We start from the raw sequence: 23,377 nt of genomic DNA, 5'->3' as shown, positions 1-23,377 counted from the left end.
GGTTATATTTATGTGAAATTTCCAAAATAGGAAAGTCCTTTGATGGAATAGGATGAGTGGCTGCCAGGACCTAAGGAGGAGAGGAATAGACATGAGCTTAATGATTGTGGAGTCTCCTTTTGGGATGAGAACTATGTCTGGAACTAGTTAGAGGTGGTTATACAAACACAAATGTACTAGTAAATAACAATGAACTACCTACTGTACTGTTACTTTTATGATAATGAATTTTACCTGAAGGATTGGGTAGGAGGAGTTTTGGTCTGGAGGATCAATGAGAAGGGTAAAGAAGTGCTTTTGAAGGTTAGTGGTGAACATGCATGCAGTGGAGATGGGGAGGGATGGGGTCCTAAAGACATCAAAACTCACAAGTGAGCCAGGCATGGTAGCTCATGCCTTTTATCCCAGCACTTGGGAGGCTGAGGTAGGAGGATCACCATGAGTTTGAGTGCTGTTTGGGACTACAGAGTGAATTCTACGTTAACCTGAGCAGTTAGGTACACAGTGCCATCAGGAAAACCTCTGATGAATAAAAACCTATGAAGAATAAGAAAGCAGAATCAGTCACGAGTCTCTTTGCTGATGTTATTCTGCATAACTTTTTTATTTCTTTAAGATTACTAACAACATCGACCCAGTGGGAAGAATCCAGATGCGCACCAGGAGAACTCTGAGGGGGCACCTGGCCAAGATCTATGCCATGCACTGGGGCACAGATTCCAGGTACTTTCAAAGCAATGCTTGGCATATTCACAGACTGTTGAGATTTCTAGGGGAAGATACTGGTTATGAAGTTGAGTCAGATACCTGGCAGCCAGGACTAGTATTCATAGATGCAAGTACCTTACCCAGATCTCCACTTAACTGTCTGACTGCACCTCCTGTGTCTCATTCAGACAAGCCCCAGCTTTCCTTCTGCCTTCAACTTTGATCTCCAAGCTCTACTGTGAGCTACTACTCCTGTGACCTGGGAGAAGTTGACTCCATCTCTGTCCCGTGTCCTTGGCTTCTAACCTGTTCTTATGGTGTCGGAGACCTGGGTTATGTATCGCACAGGCATTTGAGTGTGAAGGATGCAAGCTTTCAACAGCTACCCATGTTTCCCGAGGCTGAATGTGAGCTTCATGGATCTCTTCATAGTTTTGTTTGGTGGTCTTTGGGGGCTATATTTCTGTGGGTGATTGGCATTGTCCTCCTACTTGGCCCTACCATCTTATTCATTTATCATTCCAAAGAGATAATGCCTTTCATGTGCTCCTGTCTTCTGTACTTTGAGTACTACCTCTTTATTGGACTTCTTACCATCCACCCAGATACTCTCTTCTCTTTCCCTGTCTACACTTTAACCTGCCTCCTTTGCCCAAGTGAAATCTATTAAGCTCTTCTTTTAGTGGTTGCTTGTCTCTCTTCTGCCTTTTCCATGCATGTAATTAAAATAGTGCTATTTAATTTACATATTACATGTTCCTCCATACATGACATAAGGTCTTAATCTACCTTTTTTCTTTAAAAATATTTTATTTATTTATTTGTAAGCAGAGACAGAGAGAGAAAGAGCAAGAGAGCACTAAACACAGAGAGAGAATGGGAACACCAAAGCCTCCTGGGTACTGGGCAATTGAATCCACGTTGTTAGGCTTTGTAAGCAAGTGCCTTAACGGCTGAACCATCTCTCCAGCCCCTTCTTTCAAAAAAAAAAAAAAAAAATTCTTGGGACAGTTAAGGCGCTTGCCTGCAAAGTCAAAGGTTCAAAGTTTGAATCCCCAGGACCCACATAAGCCAGATGCACAAGGGGGCGCACGCATCTGGAGTTCGTTTGCAGTGGCTGGAGGCCCTTGGCATGCCCATTCTCTCTCTCCCCCTTCCTCCCTCCCTCATCTATCTGCTTCTTTCTCTCTCTCAGCTAAATAAATAAATAAATAAATGGGCACATCAGGGCCTCTAGCCATTGCAAACAAACTCCAGATGTATGCACCACCTTGTGCATCTGGCTTTATATGGGTACTGTGGAATTGAACCAGGGTCCTTTTTTGCCAACAAGTGCCTTGACCACTAAGCTATCTCTCAGCACCCTCTTTTTATTTTTATTTATTTATTTTATTTATTTTTGGTTTTTTGATTTTTCAAGGTGGGGTCTCACTCTGGTCCAGGCTGACCTGGAATTAACTCTGTCATCTCAGGGTGGCCTGGAACTCATGGCGATCCTCCTACCTCTGCCTCCTGAGTGCTGGGATTAAAGGCATGTGCTACCATGCCCAGCTTAGCACCTCTTTTTTAAAAAAAATTTTTTTTTTTCTTTTATCAAGGAAAAATCTCACTCACTCTCTAACCCTGACTAGCCTCAAACTCACAGCAATCTTCCTACCCCAGACTTCTTAGTGCTGGGAGTAAAGGCATGTCATACCTTGCCTGGGTCAAGGCAAGGTCTCTCTGTAGCCCCAGGCTATCCTTGAACTTATGGCAATACACCTACCTCAACATCCACAGTTCTGAGACTGAAGGTGTATATGATGACACCTGATTGTTAACTTTTATTTATTGGGCCAGAGAGATGGCTTGCTGGTTGGGGTGCTTGCCTGCGAAGCCTAAGAACTTAGTTTTGAATCTCCAGGTTCCATGTACTCACATACACATTGATACAAGTGGGCAGTGCCTATATGCACTTCAAGGGGGTACACACATCTGGAGCTCGTTTGCAATGGCTGAAGGCCCTGGTGTGTCCATCCTCCCCCCATTTTTTTTTATATTTATCTGTGTACATGCATGTGTGTGTATCCAGCACACATAGACTAGGAACTCTTAGCCCAGCAAACAAGCTCCAGATGGATTGCCTTTTTTTTTTTTAATATTTTTGCCAGGCATGGGTGTTGCATGACTTTAATCCCAGCACTAGGGAGACAGAGGTAGGAGGATTGCTGTGAGTTGGAGGCCAGTGAATTCCAGGTCATCCTGAGCTAGAATGAGACCCTACCTTGAAAAACAAAAAACAAAAAAAAAAATTAGAGAGAGAGAAGCAGATAGATAATGAGTGCACCAGGGTCTCTAACCACTACAAATGAGCTCCAGGCACCTACTTCATCTTGGGCAGCTGGCTTTGTGTGGGTACTGGGAAATCAAACCTGGATCCTTTGACTGTGCTGGCAAATGCCTTAACTGCTAAGCCATCTCTTAATCCAGTGGTCCTTTTTTTTCTTTTTCTTTTTCTTTTTCTTTTTCTTTTTCTTTTTCTTTTTCTTTTTCTTTTTCTTTTTCTTTTTCTTTTTCTTTTTTTTTTTTGGCATTTGGCTTTATGTAGATACAGGGGATTGAACTCTGACCTGCAGGCTTTACAGACAAGCTCCTTTAATTACTGAGCAATCTTCTCATGTTTAACATGTTTGCCCGTGTGCGTGCATGAGATATCTCTCTCTCTCTATTTTTCTTGGGGGGGGGGTTCAAGGTAGGGTCTCACTCTAACCCAGGTTGATCTATAATTCCCTATATAGTTTCAGAGTGGCTTTGAACTCACTGCAATTCTCCTACCTCTGCTTTCCAAGTGCTGGGATTAAAGGCATGCACTACCACACCCTGCCCCACTATGCCTTTCTTTGAGTTTTTTTTTGGGGGGTGGGCGGGATTGGGGTGTTGTAGTTCAGTTGCCAGAGTGGAATTTTCTGTTTGGCTTTCTCTTTTTTTAGAAAAATTATCTGCTTGGTAGTGTAAACAGTGAGGGGATAAAAGGATCTATCTTTAGTTTCTTCTATACAGGCTCCCATACAATTGTATGTGCAGTTCAATGCTTGCGTGATCAATTTAATGATGGTAGCACTCAAAATCACAAAGAGAGGGGTGTGGATGTTGTGCTGCTGTTTAGAGGGTGTAGTTTTAGCTAAATGGGAGCAGTACATTTCAGAGATCATTAATTCATTGTTTTGTCTGTTTCAGAAATAGAGAGAGTTGGGTGTGGTAGCACATGCCTTTAATCCCAACATGAGTTCAAGGCCACCCTGAGACTACATAGTGAATTCCAGGTTAACCTGGAATAGAGTGAGACCCTACCTGAAGGAAAAAAAAAAAACCCACAAAGTTAAAAGAATATATTTATTTATTGACTCCCCTCCCCAAAGGTAGTATCTGTCTAGCCCAGGTTAACCTGGAATTCAGTTTGTAGTCCCAGGTTGGCCTCTTACTCACGGCGATTCTCCTACCTCTGCCTTCTGAGTGCTGAGATTAAAGGTATGTACCACCAGGCCCTTTTTTTAAAATTTATTTGACACAGAGAGAGAGACAGACAGACAGACAGATGGGGGGGGGATAATGGGTGTGGCAGGGCCTCCAGCCACTTCAAATGAACTCTAGATATGTCTGCCCCCTTGTGCATCTGACTAACTTGGGTCCTGGGGAATCGAACTGGGTCCTTTGGCTTTGCAGGCAAACGCCTTAACTGCTAAGCCATTCTTCCAGCCCATGTTTTTTTATTTTTTTAAACAATACTGGGCTTGCACTTGGGACCTCAAGATTGGTAGGCAGTTGCTCTACCTCTGAGCTCTTACCACCTCTAGCCCAAGAGCAGATTTTTTTTTTTTAGGAAGGGTTTCACTCTAGCCCAGGCTGACCTAGAATTCATCATGTAGTCTCAGGGTGGCCTTGAACTCACAGTAATCCTCCCTCTGCCTCCTGAATGCTGGGATTAAAGGCATGTGCCACCCTGCCCAGCTCCAGATTTTTCTTTTAAATTTGTGGTAGGCTCTCACTTCAGTTTATGCTTACCCAGAATTCACTCTATAGCCCTAGGTTGTCCTCGAACTCACAGTGATCCTCCTATCTCAACCTCCTGAGTGCTGCCTATATCACAAAATCCAGCTAATTAGATCCCCCCCCCCCAAGGTAGGTTCTCACTCTAGCCCAAGATGAGATTCACTTTTTAGTCTCACATTAGACTCGAACTCACAGTGGTCTTCCTACCTTGTCCTCCCAAGTGCTGGGATTAAAGGCATAAGCCACCATGCCTACCTCTAGGTTTTTAAAAACATATTTATTTCCACCAGTGTGTATAGATATGCCTGGGCTTCTTGCTACTACAAACAAACCAGATGCTTATGCCACTTTTTGCATCTTTATGTGAGTGCTAGGAAATTGAACTCAGGCCCATAGGCTTTGCAGTTAAGCACCCTTAACTACTGAGCAATCCCTCCCTATGCCTCAAAACTAGATCTTGATTCTTCCTTGAGAAAACACGAAATGACAGATGATGGTACAGCAGGAAGATCCTGGGACTCAGGCATGGGAGGCCATGGTGGCTGCCACAGAGGTTTCAGGCACCAGCGTTCTCCTAGGCTGCAGGCATAGGCATGCCAGTGCAGAAGCACACCAGGTTCAAGGCTTTTGTCACCATTGGGGTCTACAAAGGTTATGTCAGGCTGGGTGTTAAGTGCTCCAAGGAGGTAGCCATCATGTTGGCCAAGCTCTCCATTGTGCCTGTCCCAAGAGGCTATGAAGGAACAAGATTGGCAAGCCCCACATAGGCTCCTGTAAGGTGATAGGCTGATGCACCCTGTACCTGACCATCTTGTGAAAACTCACACCAGAGCCTCAGTGCAGAGGACCCAGGCTTCAGCATAGGGTTTTTATACAGAAAACTCAAAGTGGATTAAGCCTGTTTTTGTTGTGGTGGTGGTTTGTTTTTGTTTTTGTTTTTAATGTAAGGGGCTGGAGAGATGGCTTGGCGGCTAAGGTGTTTGCCTGCAAAGCCAAAGGACCCTGGTTCACTTCTCCAGAACGCATGTAAACTAGATGCACAAGGGAGCACATGCATCTGGAGTTCATTTTTAGTGGCTGGATGCCCTGTTGCACCCATTCTCTCTCTCTTTCAAATAAATAAAAAAAAATATTTTTAAAAAAAAGTAAATCTTGGGTTTAGTGGTTAAGGTGCTTGCCTGTGAAGCCTAACTATCCTTTTTCGATTCTCCTGATCCCACGAAAGCCAGATGTACATGATGGTGCATGCATCTGCAGTTTGTTTGCAGTGGCTAGAAGCCCTGGCATGTCCATTCTTTTTTCTCTCTAATACATTTAAAATTTTTTTTAAAAACTAATTCTATTTTTAAAAAAGTAAATCTTAAATTCTCTGACTATAAAACAAAATGCTGATAAGCATGTGAAATATTGAGTATGTTGGCTTGATTTAAAAGTTTTTTTTCCAGCCCAACAAGCCTTTTTATTTTTATTTATTTATTTTTTTAATTTTTATTAGCATTTTCCATGATTATAAGAAAAATCCCATGGTAATCCCCCCCACACACACTTTCCCCCTTGAAATTCCATTCTCCATCATATTACCTCCCCATCTCAATCATTGTACTTACATATATACAATATCAACCTATTTTTTTTGGTTTTTCGAGGAAGGGTCTCATTCTAGTCCAAGCTGACCTGGAATTCACTCTGTAGTCTCAGGGTGGCCTTGAACTCATGGTGATCTTCCTACCTCTGCCTCCCAAGTGCTGGGATTAAAGGCATGCGGCCACCATGCCTGGCTGATTTAATAGTTTTTAATGTAAACAATTATTTGTTCATAATCATGGGCATAGTAGTACACACCTTTCTTTAATCCCACCACTTGGGAAGCAGAGGTAGGAGGATCACTTAGTGCAAGGTCAGCCTGAGACTATAGAGTGCATTCCAGATCAGCCTGGGGTAGGGTGAGACCCTACCTTGAAAAATCCAAAAACAAAAACAAAAAACACACATAATCTAGTAACCAGAGTTTTTTTTTTTAATTAAAAAAATACAAAAATTTAAGTAGAATTCAAAAATAGTCTATGAATTGGTAGTTACTCTTTTAAAGATGTATGAAATCAAGTAGGGAAAGGGGAAAAATATCCTTATTTTGTATTGTGCAAGGAAAATGTTAGCAAACAGGTGTGGCTTGGAGCTGTTTTTCTATTCATGGAAAAATTAACTTAGTGCAGTGACTGTGCTTTGTTCAGAAGCCTGGTCTTTGCTCCCTGAGGCCTTCTATTTTTCAGCAATAAGGCTCTGGTATCTGGTTTACAGGAGGGTGTGTTTAAGGAATTAAGAGGATGGACACATACATGTAGCCCAAGCAGTGGAGGTTGGGAGGAAGGCAGCTAGAATGAGGCAGATGACATATCAGGCCTTATATTCCATCCAGTCTCAAGCATGACTTATGGAAAGCCATGAGTGAGAAGGAAGAAAAGCATGGGTATGGATCAGCAGCATCAGATTCAGCATCATGGTATCCTTATGAACAAGAGGGACATTGGGGAGATCAAGAGGCTGTTGGCCATCTTGTTATGGCTGTTTTAGGGCAGAATGTAGGTAGCATGACTCTTTTTTTGGTTTTCAAGGTCGGGTCTCACTCTAGCCCAGGCTGACCTGGAACTCACTATGTAGTCTCAGGGTAGCCTTGAACTCTTGGTGATCCTCCTTCCTCTGCCTCCCAAGTGCTGGGATTAAAGGTGTGTGCTACCACGCCCGGCTATGAGGTTTGTTTTATTATTGCTCTTTCAAATGACAACTCTGTGATGCTAGCCTGGACTATATAGTGAGAGCCCTGTCTTAATAACCACTCAGTCAGCTTTGGGGAGATGGTTCAGTGGTTAAAGACACTTGTTTGCAAAGCCTGCTAGCTCAAGTCCAATTTCCCAGTATTCATGTAAATCTGTATGCACAAAGTGGTGCATGGGTCTGGAGTTCATTTGCAGTGGCAGGAGGCCCTGCCATGTTCATTCTCATTCATATTCTCATTTCTTTCCTCTCTTCCCTTGCATATAAATAAACTTTAAAAATGTCAGTATACTGGACAGTTAGTTTCATATTTGATCACAAAAGCAAACCAAGGGCTGGGCGTGATGATGCTTGCCTTTTGTCTCAGCACTCAGGATGCTTGAAGTAGGAGGATTGCTGTGAGTTTGAGAGCAGCCTGAGGCTACATAGTGAGTTCCAGTTTAGCCTGGGCAAGAGTGAGACCTTGCATCCGAAAAGACAATGAAAAGACTGGTCATGTAGCCCCATTGGAAGAGTGCTTGCATAGCATGCATAAAAATACTGCATACCACATGCTAGTAATTCTAGAGTGAGGAAGTGGAGGCAGGAGAATCAGAAGTTCAAGGTCAGACTGGGCTATATGAGACTATGTCTCAAAAAAAGAGGGAGAGAAGATGGGGGTGGAGGATGAGGAGACTATGAACTGACCAAAGAACAATACTAACATGAACCTCTGCTATCTGCAAGAAGTAGGCTTGTCCAATCTGTGGGGCCACACATACCTGAGGATAGCTATGATACAGCCCAACCCAAAAGTGTAACTTCCTTAAGACATTATGCCTCCCTCTCTCCCTCTCTCCCTCCCTCCCTTCCTTCCCTCTTAGCCTCTCTCCCTTCAGCAACATGATTCTAAAGCTTGAACTTTGTAAATGAAATGTTCTGTCTGTCAAAAGATTAGACACTGCTGTGTGGTCAGGTTTTCTGTATAGTCAGTGGTTCCATCTTTTAAAACCCCAAATTACTGTTTTGGATATGTTTCCTTTACCGTCCAAGTCACCTTCATATTTTCTGATGTCACAAGAAGAGGTTATTGCAGGAAATCATTTACATGACTCAAGACTGAAAGTTTGTTTATTTTTGAGGTAGGGTCTCTCTCTTGCCCAGGCTGACTTGGAATTCACTATGTTGTCTTAGGGTGGCCCCAAACTCACAGCGACCCTCCTCCTACCTCTGCCTCCAAGTGCTGGGATTGAGGGCGTGCACCACCACGCCTGGCTACAAGGTTATTTATTTATTTATTTATTTATTTATTTATTTATTTATTTATTTATTTTTGTGGGTTTTTTTGTTTGTTTGTTTGTTTGTTTGCTTTGGGTTTTCAAGATAGGGTTTCACTCTAGCCTAAGGCTGACCTGGAATTCACTATGAAGTCTCAGGCTGGCCTTGAACTCACAGTTACTCCTACCTCTGCCTTTGAGTGCTGGGATTAAGGGTGTGTGTGCCACCATGCCCAGCGTTATTTTTCATTTTGATGTTTTTCAAAACTGCAGGGGTGGAGGAGGCAGTAACTGGCTTGTACTTGTGAATGTATTAATGTAAAGTATGTATGTTTTGTAATGTGTCTATCAGAATGTTTATTTCTACTAAAATTCAATTTATAGCATTTTTAATAACATTGAGATGCTCTTTCAGTTATGTGGTATATTTTCCCTCCTCCTTTCCAATGTCTGCAACCCTTTGGCTAATTTCTACCTTCTGCCTCTGTTGGGGGACAGCTCAGGAAACTAGAACAGCAAGCTGCTAGAACAACAAAGACTCTAGAAAGTACAGCAAGATGTGTTGGTCCCCCAAATTACCTGACCTAGGATTAGGAGGGAGTTTTCTCTCACCTTCTGGAGGATCAGCTCACAGCTTAACATTCCCTTAAAACTCCTCTTGGAGTCAGCAGTTATTAAGCTCTCTGACCACGAAACCTCTCTGAAGGTGACCGGCTGACTGGGAGGATGAGCTACTACAGATGGCTCTGATGCTTTGCTTAATGTCTTCAAAGGGCCAGGCAGGAATAGAACAGCTAAGAGATCTTAGTTATTCTACAGAAGTGGTTTAAAGCACCTGATGTATGATAACTAAACATAGAAAAAAGAATGGGCTTTAAGTATCAAAGATGGGAAGCTGGGAGTGGTGGCATATTCCTGAGGTAGGAAGAGATTGAAGCACTGCCAAACTTGGGCTGCAGGTGAGATCCTGTCTTAAAAGAGTGAAAGAATCATTTGAGGAGGTAGGGATGTGACACAGATCTTACTTAGTATGCTCAAAGTCCCTGCATTTGATCACCAGCCCCTCAAAAAAAAAAAAAAAAATAGAATTATATCTTAGGATTGGGGTGCAGTACATTGGTAGAGCACAGAAACAGAAAGTTGTCAATAAACATTTAGTACTAATTGCAGCTCTTCAAAGACAGTGTGCCCAATTTGACCAGAATCACTTCATTTCTATATTTATTTATTCATTCTTTCCTAGATAGGGTCTCTTAAGTCTAGGGTGACGTGTAACTCTGTAGCCCAGGCTGGCCTTGAACTCACAGTTCCTGCCTTTTGACTTGAAACCCTAGGGCTGGAGAGTTGGCTCAGCAGTTAAGACACTTGCCTGCAAAGCCTAGTAACCCAGATTTGATTCCCCAGTACCTCCACATAAGCCAAATGCACAAAGTGGTGCATGCTTTTAGAATTCGTTTACAGTGGGTAGACCCATACTCTTCTTTTTGCATCTCTCTGCTTGCATATAGATAAAATATTAATAAAAATATTAATAAAGGAAACCAAACAAAATGTTAGGAGAGGGCTGGAGAGGTGGTTTGGCGGTTAAGCGCTTGCCTGTGAAGCCTAAGGACCGCGGTTCGAGGCTCGGTTCCCCAGGTCCCACGTTAGCCAGATGCACAAGGGGGCGCACGCGTCTGGAGTTCGTTTGCGGAGGTTGGAAGCCCTGGTGCGCCCATTCTCTCTCTCCCTCTATCTGTCTTTCTCTCTGTGTCTGTCGCTCTCAAATAAATAAATAATTAATTAAAAAAATGTTAGGAAACGAGGTTGGTATATCTCAATTGTTAAGAGAAGAGATGGCACTTTGGTCTGCATTGGCAGACAAGTGTCCTCAGGGCTGAACTGTTTAACCTGTGACAGGTGTTTCTGTTTGTGTTGTCACAGTTGGTCTTGCACTTTTTATTTATTTATTTATTTATTTATTTATTTATTTATTTATTTTTAAGGTATGGTCTTACTCTAGCTCAGGCTGGCCTGGAGTTCACAATGTTGTCTCAGGGTAGCCTCAAACTCATGGTGATCCTCCTACCTCTGCCTCTCAAGTGCTAGGATTAAAGGCACGTGCTTCCACGCCCAGCTTGCACTTTTTATTTTTATTTTTTGGTTTGCATTTAGATTCTTCTTCTTTAATATAGTTTTTTGGGGGCTGGAGAGATGGCTTAGCAGTTAAGTGCTTGCCTGTGAAGCCTAAGGACCCTGGTTTGAGGCTCGATTCCCCAGGACCCACGTTAACCAGATGCACAAGGGGGCACACACATCTGGAGTTCATTTGCAGTGGCCTGGAAGTCCTGGTGCACCCATTCTCTGTCTACCTGTCTATTTCTGTATCTCTCCCTCTCAAATAAATAAATAAATAAATAAAAATAAAATATTAAAATTTTTTTTAAAAAATACGGTTTTTGGTTTTTTTGAGGTAGGGTCTCAGTCTATCCCAGGCTGATCTGGAATTCACTATGCAGTCTCAGGGTGGCCTCCTACCTCTGCCTCCCAAGTGCTGGGATTAAAGGTGTGCACCACCATGCCTGGCTTCATTTTATTTTTTTATTGAGAGAGGGAGGAGGGGGGGGAGGGAGAATGGATGCCCCGGCCTCTTCAAATGAACTCTAGTTTACGTGGATCCTGGGAATTCAAACCTGGGTTCTTAGGCTTTGCAGGCAAGTACCTTAACCACTAAGCCGTCTCTCTAGCCCTTTCTTTTTCCTTTTTTTAAAAAATATTTTTGTTCATTTTTTATTTATTTGAGAGTGCTTTCTTTTTCCTTTTTTTAAATTTTTATTTTTATTTATTTATTTGAGAGCAACAGACAGAGAAAGAGGCAGGGGGGGAGGGAGGGAGGGAGAGAATGGGCATGCCAGGGCCTCCAGCCACTGCAAACGAACTCCAGATGCATGTGCTCTCTTGTGCATCTGGCTAACGTGGGTCCTGGGGAACCGAGCCTCTAACTGGGGTTCTTAGGCTTCACACGCAAGCACTTAACCACTAAGCCATCTCTCCAGCCCTTTTTCCTTCTTTTTTTAAAAAATATTTTTGTTCATTATTTATTTATTTGAGAGCGACTGACACAGAGAGAAAGGCAGACAGAGAGAGAGAGAGAGAGAGAGAGGGAGGGAGAGAATGGGTGTACCAGGGCCTCCAGCCACTGCCAACGACCTCCAGACGCATGCGCCCACTTGTGCATCTGGCTAACGTGGGTCCTGGGGAATGGATCCACAAACCGGGTCCTTAGGTTTCACAGGCAAGTGCTGAACCGCTAAGCCATCTCTCCAGCCCCCCATGCTTTTTCTTAAACGCACTTTTATCTTGTTGTTTAAAAGATGGCTCAGCAGTTATAGGCACTTGCTTTCAATGCCTGCTGGCCCAGGTCTAAGTTCCAAAAATGTGGTACAAGTACCTGACCTTCATTTGCAGAGCAAGAGGCTCTGATACATTTCTTCTGTCCCCCTGCATATATACGTGCAAATAAATGAATAACTTTAATTGAAAATTATTTATTATTTGAGACAGAGATAGAGTGAGTATAGTTGCATCAGGGTCTCCTGCCACTTCAGATGAACTCCAGATGCATGCATCATTTTGTGCATTTGGTTTATGTGGGTACTGGGGAAATCAAACCAAGGTCATCAGATTTTGCAAGCAAGCACCTTTAAGCCATCTCTCCAGCCCCTAAATATTTTTTTTTTTAAAAGAAAATATTAGCCAGGTGTGGTGGCACACACCTTTAATCCCAGCACTCGGGAGGCTGAGGTAGGAGGATCGCTGAGAGTTCAAGGCCACCCTGAGACTGAGCCAGAGTGAGACCGTACCTTGAAAAACCAAAAAAAGGGGGAAAATATTTATTTAACAGTGGGGGAGGGATGGCATGCCAGGGCCACTAGCCACTGCAAAATGAACTCCAGACGTGTGCCATCTTGTGCACCTGGTGTACGTGGGTACTGGAGAAACAAATCCTTAGGCTTGTAGACAAGCTCCTTAACTGCTAAACCATATCTCCAGCCCCCCCCCCCAATTTTTTTAAATTTATTTTGCATCAAGCAAATGTATTGAATTTCTTATTGAAGTCTCCAACATTTGTTTCCATTTTATTTCCTGGTGCTTTTTCCAGGCTCCTTGTCAGCGCCTCGCAGGATGGAAAACTCATCATCTGGGACAGCTATACTACAAACAAGGTGGGTTTTGCAAGTCCCTTCCCCAGAACACCACCAGGGAGCCATATAGGCATGTCCACTCACAAGACTTTTCTTCAGTAATGAGGTTCTGTGAAGAAAAATGGAAGAATCCAGGTGGGCTCATGTTGCTGGTACCTTCTGCTGGGATGCAAGAGTTGTTTTATGCTTCCCATGCTTTACCATGTCAGCAGGAGCTTAGTACCTGCTTGTGTTGGTAAGCGATCTGCCTGCATTCCAGTCTTAGACTGGGAATTTTTGTGACTTAAAAACGCAAAAATGTAGCTTTTCATTTAATTTCTTTTTTCCCCGAGGTAGGGTCTCACTCTAGCCCAGGCTGACCTGGAATTCACTATGGAGTCTCAGGGTGGTCTCGAACTCACAGCAATCTTCTTACCTCTGCCTCCCAAGTGCTGGGGTTAAAGGCATGCACCACCATGCCCAGCTAATTTCTAATTTTTTACAAGAGAATCTAAAAGGCACTATACTTCGATGCATGAATTAAATTCTTCTTAAAATTTAGTTGGAGATTGTGAATGTAGCTCATGGGTAGAGTACTTCTCTAATGTGCATGATACCCTGGGTTTGATTCTAAAAACCACCTAAAATAAAAAGCAGCCCATTCTGCGTGAGAATGAAAATACTTAGTAGCAGAGGCCGGTAAATTGAAAAGGAGACATAAAGGGTGGAGAAAGGAAGGGAGGAGGATACTTAATAGGTTGATATTGTATATATGTAATCACAATGTTTGTAATGGGGAGGTAATATGATTGAGAATGGAATTTCAAACGGGAAAGTGTGGGGGTGGGGAGGGAGGGAATTACCATGGGATATATTTTATAATCATGGAAAATGTTAATAAAAATAAAAAAAAAATGCTAAAAAAAAAAAAAAAAACAGCCCAGTGAAGTATACATATCTGTAATCCCAGCTACTAAGAAAGATGGAGGAAGGGGGGGGGGTGGCTGTCATGTAGACAGACTGACTTGTATTCCTCCTCTTACATGCTAGGATCACATGTGTGTGTTACCATGTCAGTCTAGTAGTTAATGAATTTGAAGATAATGCCTCATCTACATTCCTGTCATGTAGGTCCATGCCATCCCTCTGCGCTCATCCTGGGTCATGACTTGTGCATATGCTCCTTCTGGGAATTATGTGGCCTGCGGTGGCCTGGATAACATTTGCTCCATTTACAATCTGAAAACTCGTGAAGGGAATGTACGTGTGAGTCGTGAGCTGGCGGGACACACAGGTATGTGTTTCATAACCTCCCAGTGTAGAGCTGGGTTGCATTGTATGCCTTTCAACTCCTTGTTGGTTATTATTAAGAAATTAAAATAAAAGTTACAGTAATGGCCAAATGTTTTCTGAAAGCAAAATTAAACCAGGCCTAATACACCTTTACTGGTATTACAGATTTTTACTAAGGCCAATAGTTATCTTCTCTGCTGAGGGAAAAATCAACACCCAACCAAAAGCAGCTTATGGAAGGAAAGGATTTATTTCTTTTTATTTTAATTTTTTTGTTGTTGTTTATTCTTATTTACTTGAATGTGACAGAGAAAGAGGCAGAGAGAAAGAGAGAGAGAGAGAGAGAATGGGACGTGCCAGGGCCTCCAGCCACTGCAAACGAACTCCAGACACATGCACCCCCTTGTGCATCTGGCTAATGTGGGTCCTGGGGAATCGAGCCTCGAACTGGGGTCCTTAGGCTTCACAGTCAAGCGCTTAACTGCTAAGCCATCTCTCCAGCCCAAAAGGGTTTATTTCAAGGAGACATTTTATCAAGACAGGGAAAGCATAGCATAGACAGACAGAGGAGGTATCACATTTTGTCATTTCAGCAGGGAGAAAGCAGCAAAGATGAGTTTACCAGCACTAGCCAGAGGGCCTGGTTTGTAAAATCCCAAGACCTGCTCCCAGTGACATACCTCTCCTTTTTGGTTTTTTGAAGTAGAGTCTCACTCTATCTCAGGCTGACCAGGAATTCACTATGTAGTCTTAACACTGGCCCCAACCTCTTTCTTCCTCCTCCTCCTCACTGCTGGGTATATAAGTTTCTGCTGCCATTCCTGAGTGTATGTATGTATGTGCGTGTGCAAGCCCAATGGACTGGCCTTTTATTTTTCAAGGTAGGGTTTCACTCTAGCTCAGGCTGACCTGGAATTCACAATGTAGTCACAGGGTGGTCTTGAACTTGCAGCGATGATCCTCCTACCTCTACTTCCCAAGAGCTGGGATTAAAAGCGTGTACTATTACGCCTGGCCACTTAAAAAAATATTTGTTTACTTATTTGACAGAGAAAGAGGAAAAGAGAGGGGGTGGAATGGGCATGCCAGGACCTCCACCTGCTGCAAATGAACTCCAGATGCATGTGCTCCCTGTACATCTGGCTAATATGGGTCCTGGGGAGTCATACCTGGGTCCTTTGGCTTTGTAGGCAAACCCCTTAACTGCTAAGCCATCCCTCCAACCCAGCTGTCCTTTTTTAATGCAAGAGAGTAAGAGCAAGAGAGACATGGAGAGAATTGTCATCCCAGGGCCTCCAACCACTGTAATCAAACTCCAGACACATGCACCTCCCTGTGCACATGTGTGACCTTGTGCCCTGTGTCACCTTGCACATCTGGCTCACATGTGATCTAGAGAGTCAGACATTGGTCCTTAGGCTTCATAGGTAAGTACCTTAACTGCTAAGCCATCTCTCCAGCCCCTCCCTTTAAATATTCTGAAGAAACTGATCTTAGGCCAAACGTAATCCTAGCACTTGGGAGGCTAGGAGGACCAGAAGTTTACTGCCCTAAACTAACAGAATAAAGAAACCTCAGAAACACTGATCACAGTCTCTGGGACAGTGATTGTTGTTGTTCTCCCTCACCCCTAATCCCCCTAGTTTTTCAAGGTAGGGTCTCACTCTAGCCCAGGCTGACCTGGGATTCACTATGTAGTCTCAGGGTGGCCTTGAACTTATGGTGATTCTCCTACCTCTGCCTCTTGAGTGATAGGATCAAAGGCCTGCGCCACCATGTCCGGCTCTCCTTTTTTTTTTTTTTAATGTTTTTTTTTTGAGGTAGGATCTCGCTGTAGCCCAGGCTGGCCTTAGACTCATGGTGATGCTCCTACCTCTAGAGTGGTGGGATTAAAGGTGTATGCCACCACACCCAGCTTGTAATATATTTAAAATAGAAACAGGCAAGGAGTAATGGCACACACGTTTAATCCCAGCAGTCAAGAGGCAGAAGTAGAAGGATTGCAGCGAGTTCAAGGCTACCCTGTGACTACATAGTTAGCCTGGGCTAGGGCGAGACCCTACCTGGAAAAACAAAAAAAGTAAAATATACAGGTATAATTCTTTTTTTTTTTTTTTTTTTTCCTGGTTTTCGCTGTAGCCCAGGCTGACTTGGAATTCACTATGTAGTCCCAGGGTAGCCTCGAACTCATGGCAATCCTCCTACCTCTGCCTCCCAAGTTCTGGGAGTGAAGGCATGTGCCACCATACCCAGCTACAGGTATTACTTACTTATTTATTATGAGAGGCAGAGGCTGGAGAGATGATTTAGTGGTTAAGGCACTTGCCTGCAAAGCCAAAGGGCCAAGGTTCGATTTCCCAGGACCCACGTAAGCCAGATACACAAGGTGGCACATGAATCTGGAGTTGGTTTGCAGCAGCTGGAGACCCCAGTGCACCGATTCTCTCGCTCTTTGCCTCTCTCAAATAAAAATAATAAAATATATATTATATATATTATATATATTATTTATTTATTTATTTTGAGGTAGGGTCTCTGGTCCAGCCTGACCTGGAATTCACTGGGTAGTCTCAGGGTGGCCTAGAACTGTTGGAGATCCTCCTACCTCTGCCTCCCAAGTGCTGAGATTGAAGGCATGCACCACCACGCCTGGCTTATTTTTAAATATATTTTTAAATAGAGAGGCCCTGAGACTACATAGTGAATTCCAGGTCAGCCTGGACTACAGTGAAACCCTACCTCGAAAAACCTAAACATAAATAAAAAGCAGATGGAATCGGCTCTCCAGGGCTGTTATAGTGGTTAGTTATTGAAAACAAACTAGATGCATGTACCACCTTGCACATCTGGTGTTACTTGGGTACTAGGGAACCAAACTTGGGTCCTCAGGCTTTGCATTTAAGTGCCTTAGCTGCTGACCCATTTCTCCAGCCCTTGTGTATGTTCTTGTTTTGTTCATATTTTTGGCTCCACTTCTCATCTTGCCGTCAGCATAATTACATAATTACAGCATGCTGTAATTATTGAAGCCCACCATGGCTCCTGGCTTTTTTACATCAGGGTCAGGGAATCAAACTCCAGTTTGAGCACTTTGTGTTCTTCCCAGCTCATAATACACCTTCCAGATCCAATTATATTAGAAATAATTACAAAGACATTCGATTGTGTTTAAAAAATTATTTGTGTGTGTGTGTGTAAGAGAGAACACATATGCTACAGTGTTTGTGTGGTGGTAGAGGACAACTTTCTAATGTTTATGCCCCACCATCAAGACAGTTCTGGTTTGCCACTACAAAGGGAGTTCAGGATATAGTTGGCCCTTCAGTTTTGGATTCTCTTGGCTCTGCTTCCCATTGTGTATGCACTTTGGGAATCACAGATGTATATGCCACTTTGAATCTGGATTTACTTGGATGTTGGGGAATTGAACATGGGCCCATAGGATTTGCAAGAAAGTACCTTTAACTGCTTCCAACCTTGAAAAATTAACTCCTGAAAACGCATCTGACATGATTGTAGCCCAGTCACTAATTATTTTCAGTGCTGCTCTCTAGGGGTTTATAGGGAGAGAATAGACCCCTATGCTCAGACTTAGTTCTTTGAAATTGTGACACAGTGGCTTTTGCTGAAGTCTTCTAGTCAAAAGGGCCCTAAGTGCATGAACTTTATGGCCAAAAGTCTAGCCAGAGGTCTTTCTAATACAACACTGTACTTCTATTCAGTATTGGAACGTGGTGGGGATAGCTTAAACTTGAATTTTAGTTTTTCAAAATAGGATCTCACTCTAGCCCAGGCTGACCTGGATTTCACTATGTAGTCTCAGGCTGGCCTCCAACTCACATCCATCTTCCTTCCTCAGCCTCAAGTGCTGAGATTAAAGGTGTGTGTCATCAGGGCCTCTAGCTGCTGCAAAAGAACTCCATATATTTATATTTCATTTTTGGGCATCTGGTTTTACATGTGTACTAGTGAATTGAACTCAAATCATTAGGCTTTATGGTGAATCAAACTTTGGTCTTTGGGGTTTACAGTCAAGTGTCTTAACCCCTGAACCATCTGCCCAGCCCAGAACTTGACTTTTTGTTGTTGATGTTGGGTTTGTTTGTTTGCTTGCTTGCTTGTTTGATATAGGGTCTCATTCTACTGTCCAGTTTGACCTGGAACTCATTCTGTAGTTCCAGGCTAGCCTCTAACTCACAACAGTCCTTTTACCTCTGCTTCTTGAGTGCTGGAATTAAAGGCTTGCATCACCACACCAGACTTTAAAACTTCACTTTTGGACTGGAGAGATGGTTTAGTGGTTAATGTGCTTGCCTATGAAGCCTAAGGACACAGGTTCAATTCCCCAGTACCCACATAAGCCAAATGCGTAAGATGGTGCATACATCTGGAGTTTGTTTGCATTGGTATGCCCATTCTCCCCTCCCCTCCTCACTGACTCTCTCAAATAAATGAATAAAATAAACTTTGATTTTCAAAAAAATATTTATTTATTTATTTATTTGCATGATCTTGAGATTCTCTTGGTTCCACCTCTCATTGCCATAGGTGTTTTGGGATCACTGAAGCATGTACCATTTGCCAGTTTGCATCCAGCTTTACATGGGTGCTATAACTGCTGGACCATCTTCCTCTAACACTTGTTGACTTTGAGATCACCATTCTATTTTGCTCTCTTCTCTTTTCCTTTTCATTGACTTTTCTCCTCCCTCCTTCCTCCCCCCCCCCTTTAGAGAGAGAGAGAATGAATATGAATGGGTACTCCAGGGCCTCCAGCCACTGCATGACACATGCACCACCTTGTACATCTGGCTTTACATAGGTACTGGGGAATCGAACCTAGGCTTTGCAGGCAAACACCTTAACCACTGAGCAATATCTCTAGCCTTAATTATTGACTTTTTATTATTTAATTAATTAATCATTATTAATTGAGAAAGAGAATATGGGCACACCTGGGCCTCTGGCCACTGCAAATGAACTCCAGTTGCATGCACCACCTTGTGCATCTGGCTTTATGTGGCTCCTGGGGAATCAAACATGGCTCCTTTGGTTTTTCAGGCAAGTGCCTTAACTGCTAAACCATCTCTCCAGTCCCCTTCATTGACTTTTTATTTTATTTATTTTGGAGGCAAGCCCAACAAACTGGCCTTTTTTTTTTTTTAATGCATACACACGAGAAAGAGAGAATTGGCCTGCCAGGGACTCAGCCACTGTAATCAAGCTCCAGACACGTGTGCTACCTTGTGTGCATGTGTGTGTGTGACCTTGTGCGCTTGTGGTGTCTGTCTTATATGGGACCTGGAGAGTTGAACATGTGTCCTTAGGCTTTGCAGGCAAATGCCTCAACTGCGGAACCATCTCTACAGCCCCTTTATTGACTTCTTTTTAATATATTTTTTACAAATGTGTTTTAAAAAATATTTTATTTATTTATTTGAGAGAGAGAGAGAATGGGCACGCCAGGGCATCCAGCCACTGTAAACAAACTCCAGATACATGTGCCATGTGCATCTGGCTTACGTGGGCCCTAGGGAATTGAACCTGGGTCCTTTGGCTTTGCAGGCAAGTGCCTTAACCAATAAGACATCTCTCCAGCCCCCTATAATATTTTTATTTATTTATTAGAGACAGAGAATGGGTATACTTAAGGCCTCTAGCCACTGCAAACGAACTTCAGATGCACATGCCACCTTGTGCATCTGGCTTACATGGGGTCTAGAGAAACAAACCTAGATCCTTAGGCTTCACAGGTAAGCACCTTAACCGCTAAGCCATCTTTCTGGTCTCCCTTAATTGACTTTTATTTATTTATTTATTTACTTATTTATTTATTTGAGAGACAGGCACAGAGAGAAAGACAGATAGAGGGAGAGATAGAGAATGGGCACGCCAGGGCTTCCAGCCTCCGCAAACGAACTCCAGACGCGTGCGCCCCCTTGTGCATCTGGCTAACGTGGGACCGAGCCTCGAACCGGGGTCCGTAGGCTTCACAGGCAAGCGCTTAACCGCTAAGCCATCTCTCCAGTCCTTAATTGACTTTTTAAAGCAAGAGTTCTCCATAGTATACCTGCTTTCAGCCTTTCATCTCCCCCATGATGGGGTCAGTACTCCTTTTCCAATTCTACACTGACAGGTTTTTCCTGCCCTTGGAAAGAAACTTCTGCAAATTTTGGCTTTGTTCCTGAGCTGTTCTTTGTTGTCTAACTTCACACACCTGTGCTGACCCACACCCCTTCCTCATAGCGCAGGCTAGGAGGCTAAAACTGTCAAAAGTGATTCATTTTGAAAATTTGTTTTTCAACTAAAATCTTCAGAAGTAGTGTTGATATTTTTGGTTTATTTTTGGTGGTGGTACTGCGTATTGAACATATGGACTTGCTTATGCTGTAAAAGTACTATACCACTGAGATATATACCCAGCTCATTTGTGTGTATTCTGAAAGTTCTAACCATATTGTTACCAGAAGGAAATTAGGGGTGGTCCCAGTGCTGCTCTGGTCCTTTTGGCACTTTCCACTTTCTTTTTTTTTAAAATATTTAATTAGATTAAAAGTATTTATTTGAGAAAGATACAGAAATAGGCAGGGATAGAGAGAGAGAAAGAGAGAATGGGTGCACCAGGGCCTCCAGCCACTGCAAATGAACTCCAGATGCATGTGTCCCCTTGTGCATCTGGCTCACGTGGGTCCTGGGGAATCAAACCTAGGTCCTTTGGCTTTGCAGGCAAACACCTTAACCATCTCTCCAGCCCTTGTTTTGTTTTTCAAGGTAGAGTTTCACTATGTCTCAGGCTGACCTGGAACTCATTCTGTATTCCTAGGCTGGCCTTGAACTCAGGGTGTTCCTCCTACCTTTGCCTCCCAAGTGCTGGGATTAAAGGCATGTGCCACCACACTTGGCCTTTTATTTATTTTATTTTTTTGTAGGAGAAATAGCCCAGCTGTGAGTTTGAGGCCACCCTGAGACTCCATAGTGAATTCCAGGTCATCCTGGGCTTGAACGTGACCCTACCTCAAAAACAAAAACAAAAACAAAAAAAAAGGCTGAAGGGATGGCTTAGCGGTTAAGGCACTTGCCTGCAAAGCAAAGGACCCAGGTTCAATTCCCCAGGACCCACATTAACCAGATGCACAAGGGGTGCACTTGTCTGGACTTGGTTTGCAGTAGCTGGAAGCCGTGGCGTGCCCATTCTCTCTCTCCCCCCCCTCTTTCTCTGTCAAATAAATGAATAAATAAAAATACTTTTTTTAAAAAAGAGAAAGAATATGAATGTGATGCCAGGTGTGGTGGTGCTCTCCTTTAATCCCAGCACTTGGGAGGCAAAGGTAGGAGGATCACCCTGAGTTCAAGGCCAGCCTAGGACTGCAGGGTGAGGTCCAGGTCAGCCTGGGCCAAAGTGAGGCCCTACCTTGGAAAAACAAACAAACAAACAAAGAAAAACAAGCAAACAAAAAAGAACATGGTTGCCTAATGTTTCTTGCCTCTGGAAACATTAGACTCGTGTACCAATTTTAGCGTCTGGCTTGTGTAGGTGTATTGGAAATTGAACTCTGGGCAAGCAGGCTTTGCAAGCAAGCATCCTTAACCTCTGACCCGTCTTCCCAGCTCACAAACTTTCATCATTCTGCATTTGAGCCTCTGTCAGCTTTTGTAACCAGCGCTACTCCAGAGCTTGGTAGTTCTTCCAGTTGTGTGAGACCCTAGTGACCTTCTGGAGACTGGTGTTCTGTTGAGACTGAGTGACACTGTCCAGATGGACACCCTACAGGGTATGGTTTCAGGAGTTATAGCTACAAGTCATGGGAGAAGAGCTCCAGTGAGGCTTAGGAGGGAGTCTATTCAGTGTGGACCCTGGTATCCCTGTGGGTGTGGTCTCAAATATTTGACCATGTGTCCTTTTCTGGGCTGTAGTTGGTATTTTGGAATCCATTGTCTTTTTTTTTGTTTGTTTGTTGGTTTTTTCGAGGTAGGGTCTCACTCTGGCTCAGGCTGTCCTGGAATCCTCTGTGTAGTAGTCTCAGGGTGGCCTCAAACTCTCAGCGATCCTGATCCTCCTGCTTCTGCCTCCTGAGTGCTGGGATTAAAGGCGTGTGCCACCACGCCCGGCGTTTATCTATTTTTTGAGTGGGAACCAGGTTGATGCTTCTGAAGTAATTGCTTTCTTTCTCTGCATTCTTTCCTTCTACATCAAAACCTTCAATAGGCCTCTTCCTTGGGTGTTTGTTTTTTTTTTTAACCAAAAACAATGTTGCATGTCTCCTTGCTGTAGACTTGAAGCAAAACTGTTTCTGAAAACACTCAGTCTTAAGCTTGAATCTCCTTGAGAATTGCCAATGTTGCTGTGTGTTTGGTTTGATGACCCTGAACTGGTAGTTACTAAGATAAACTCATTAATGTGGGGTGAACCGCACACTTCTGTTTTTAATATTTCCTCATTCCTAAAGCTGTTTAGAATGGAATGTCTCGCTGCTCCATTTTGTCTACAGCCTAACCACCCTATTCTGCCTACCTTCCAGAGCATCCTTCCAGTGAGGGTGGGCAGGAACAAACAGGAGCACAGCTATTTTTACATCCTATCTACTGCACCTGAGAAAGTCAACTCACCATTTTTATAGATCTTCCCCACTGGATATTGCCAGTATTCCTGCCAGGTGTCTGTCCAACCATTTTTCCTTTTCCTCTTGGTCATCCTTCCACAACTTGTAAGCCCTCTCTGCTCTGACTACATGAGTTCTGGACTATCCCCCCTCCTGGCTCTGGCTGTGCTATCTGCTTTGGAACACCCTTCCTGGGACAACTGGGAGCCTTCCGTCTTCCCTTTGAGGGTTTTCATGACCCTCATCATCTAATTAAGCCCCTCAGCCTAATGCCTTCCTGTTCCTCACACTGGTTCCTAATATACTACCAAATTACTGTTTTGTCTTTCTACTGGAGCATGAGCTACAGCAAAACACACAAGAATCATCTTGTTTGTACAAGGCTGTGTCCCACCTATCCACAGCTGTCCTTCCTACCCAAGGCCCTGAACCAATTATTTTTTAAAAAGTGAATAAACAAGCAAATGTGAACAACAGGAACGTGAATCCCTGCCTTAATTTTGTTGGTCAGAAAAGCAGATGGAAGATTGAGGTGTTTCACAGGCTTAGCCTGCTG

The 23,377-nt window shown here is 43.3% G+C and overlaps 1 protein-coding gene across 5 annotated transcripts in view; it reads left to right on the top strand.

Moving 5' to 3' along the window:
- The window catches only part of Gnb1 (G protein subunit beta 1), a 105,581-nt gene that overhangs the window by 72,607 nt on the left and 9,597 nt on the right, over positions 1-23,377 (top strand). For all 5 annotated transcript variants that reach the window (XM_045149690.1, XM_045149686.1, XM_045149687.1 and 2 more), the window contains 3 exons: positions 617-723; positions 12,907-12,970; positions 14,060-14,222. In XM_045149690.1, the coding sequence (XP_045005625.1) occupies positions 617-723; positions 12,907-12,970; positions 14,060-14,222 (334 nt within the window). The remainder of the gene's footprint in view (positions 1-616; positions 724-12,906; positions 12,971-14,059; positions 14,223-23,377) is intronic.

Source organism: Jaculus jaculus, chromosome 5 (assembly GCF_020740685.1).
Source record: "Jaculus jaculus isolate mJacJac1 chromosome 5, mJacJac1.mat.Y.cur, whole genome shotgun sequence".
Taxonomy (NCBI): Eukaryota; Metazoa; Chordata; class Mammalia; order Rodentia; family Dipodidae; genus Jaculus; species Jaculus jaculus.
The sequence above is the reverse complement of the archived record's forward strand: the minus strand, read 5'-3'. Positions and strand labels throughout refer to the sequence as shown.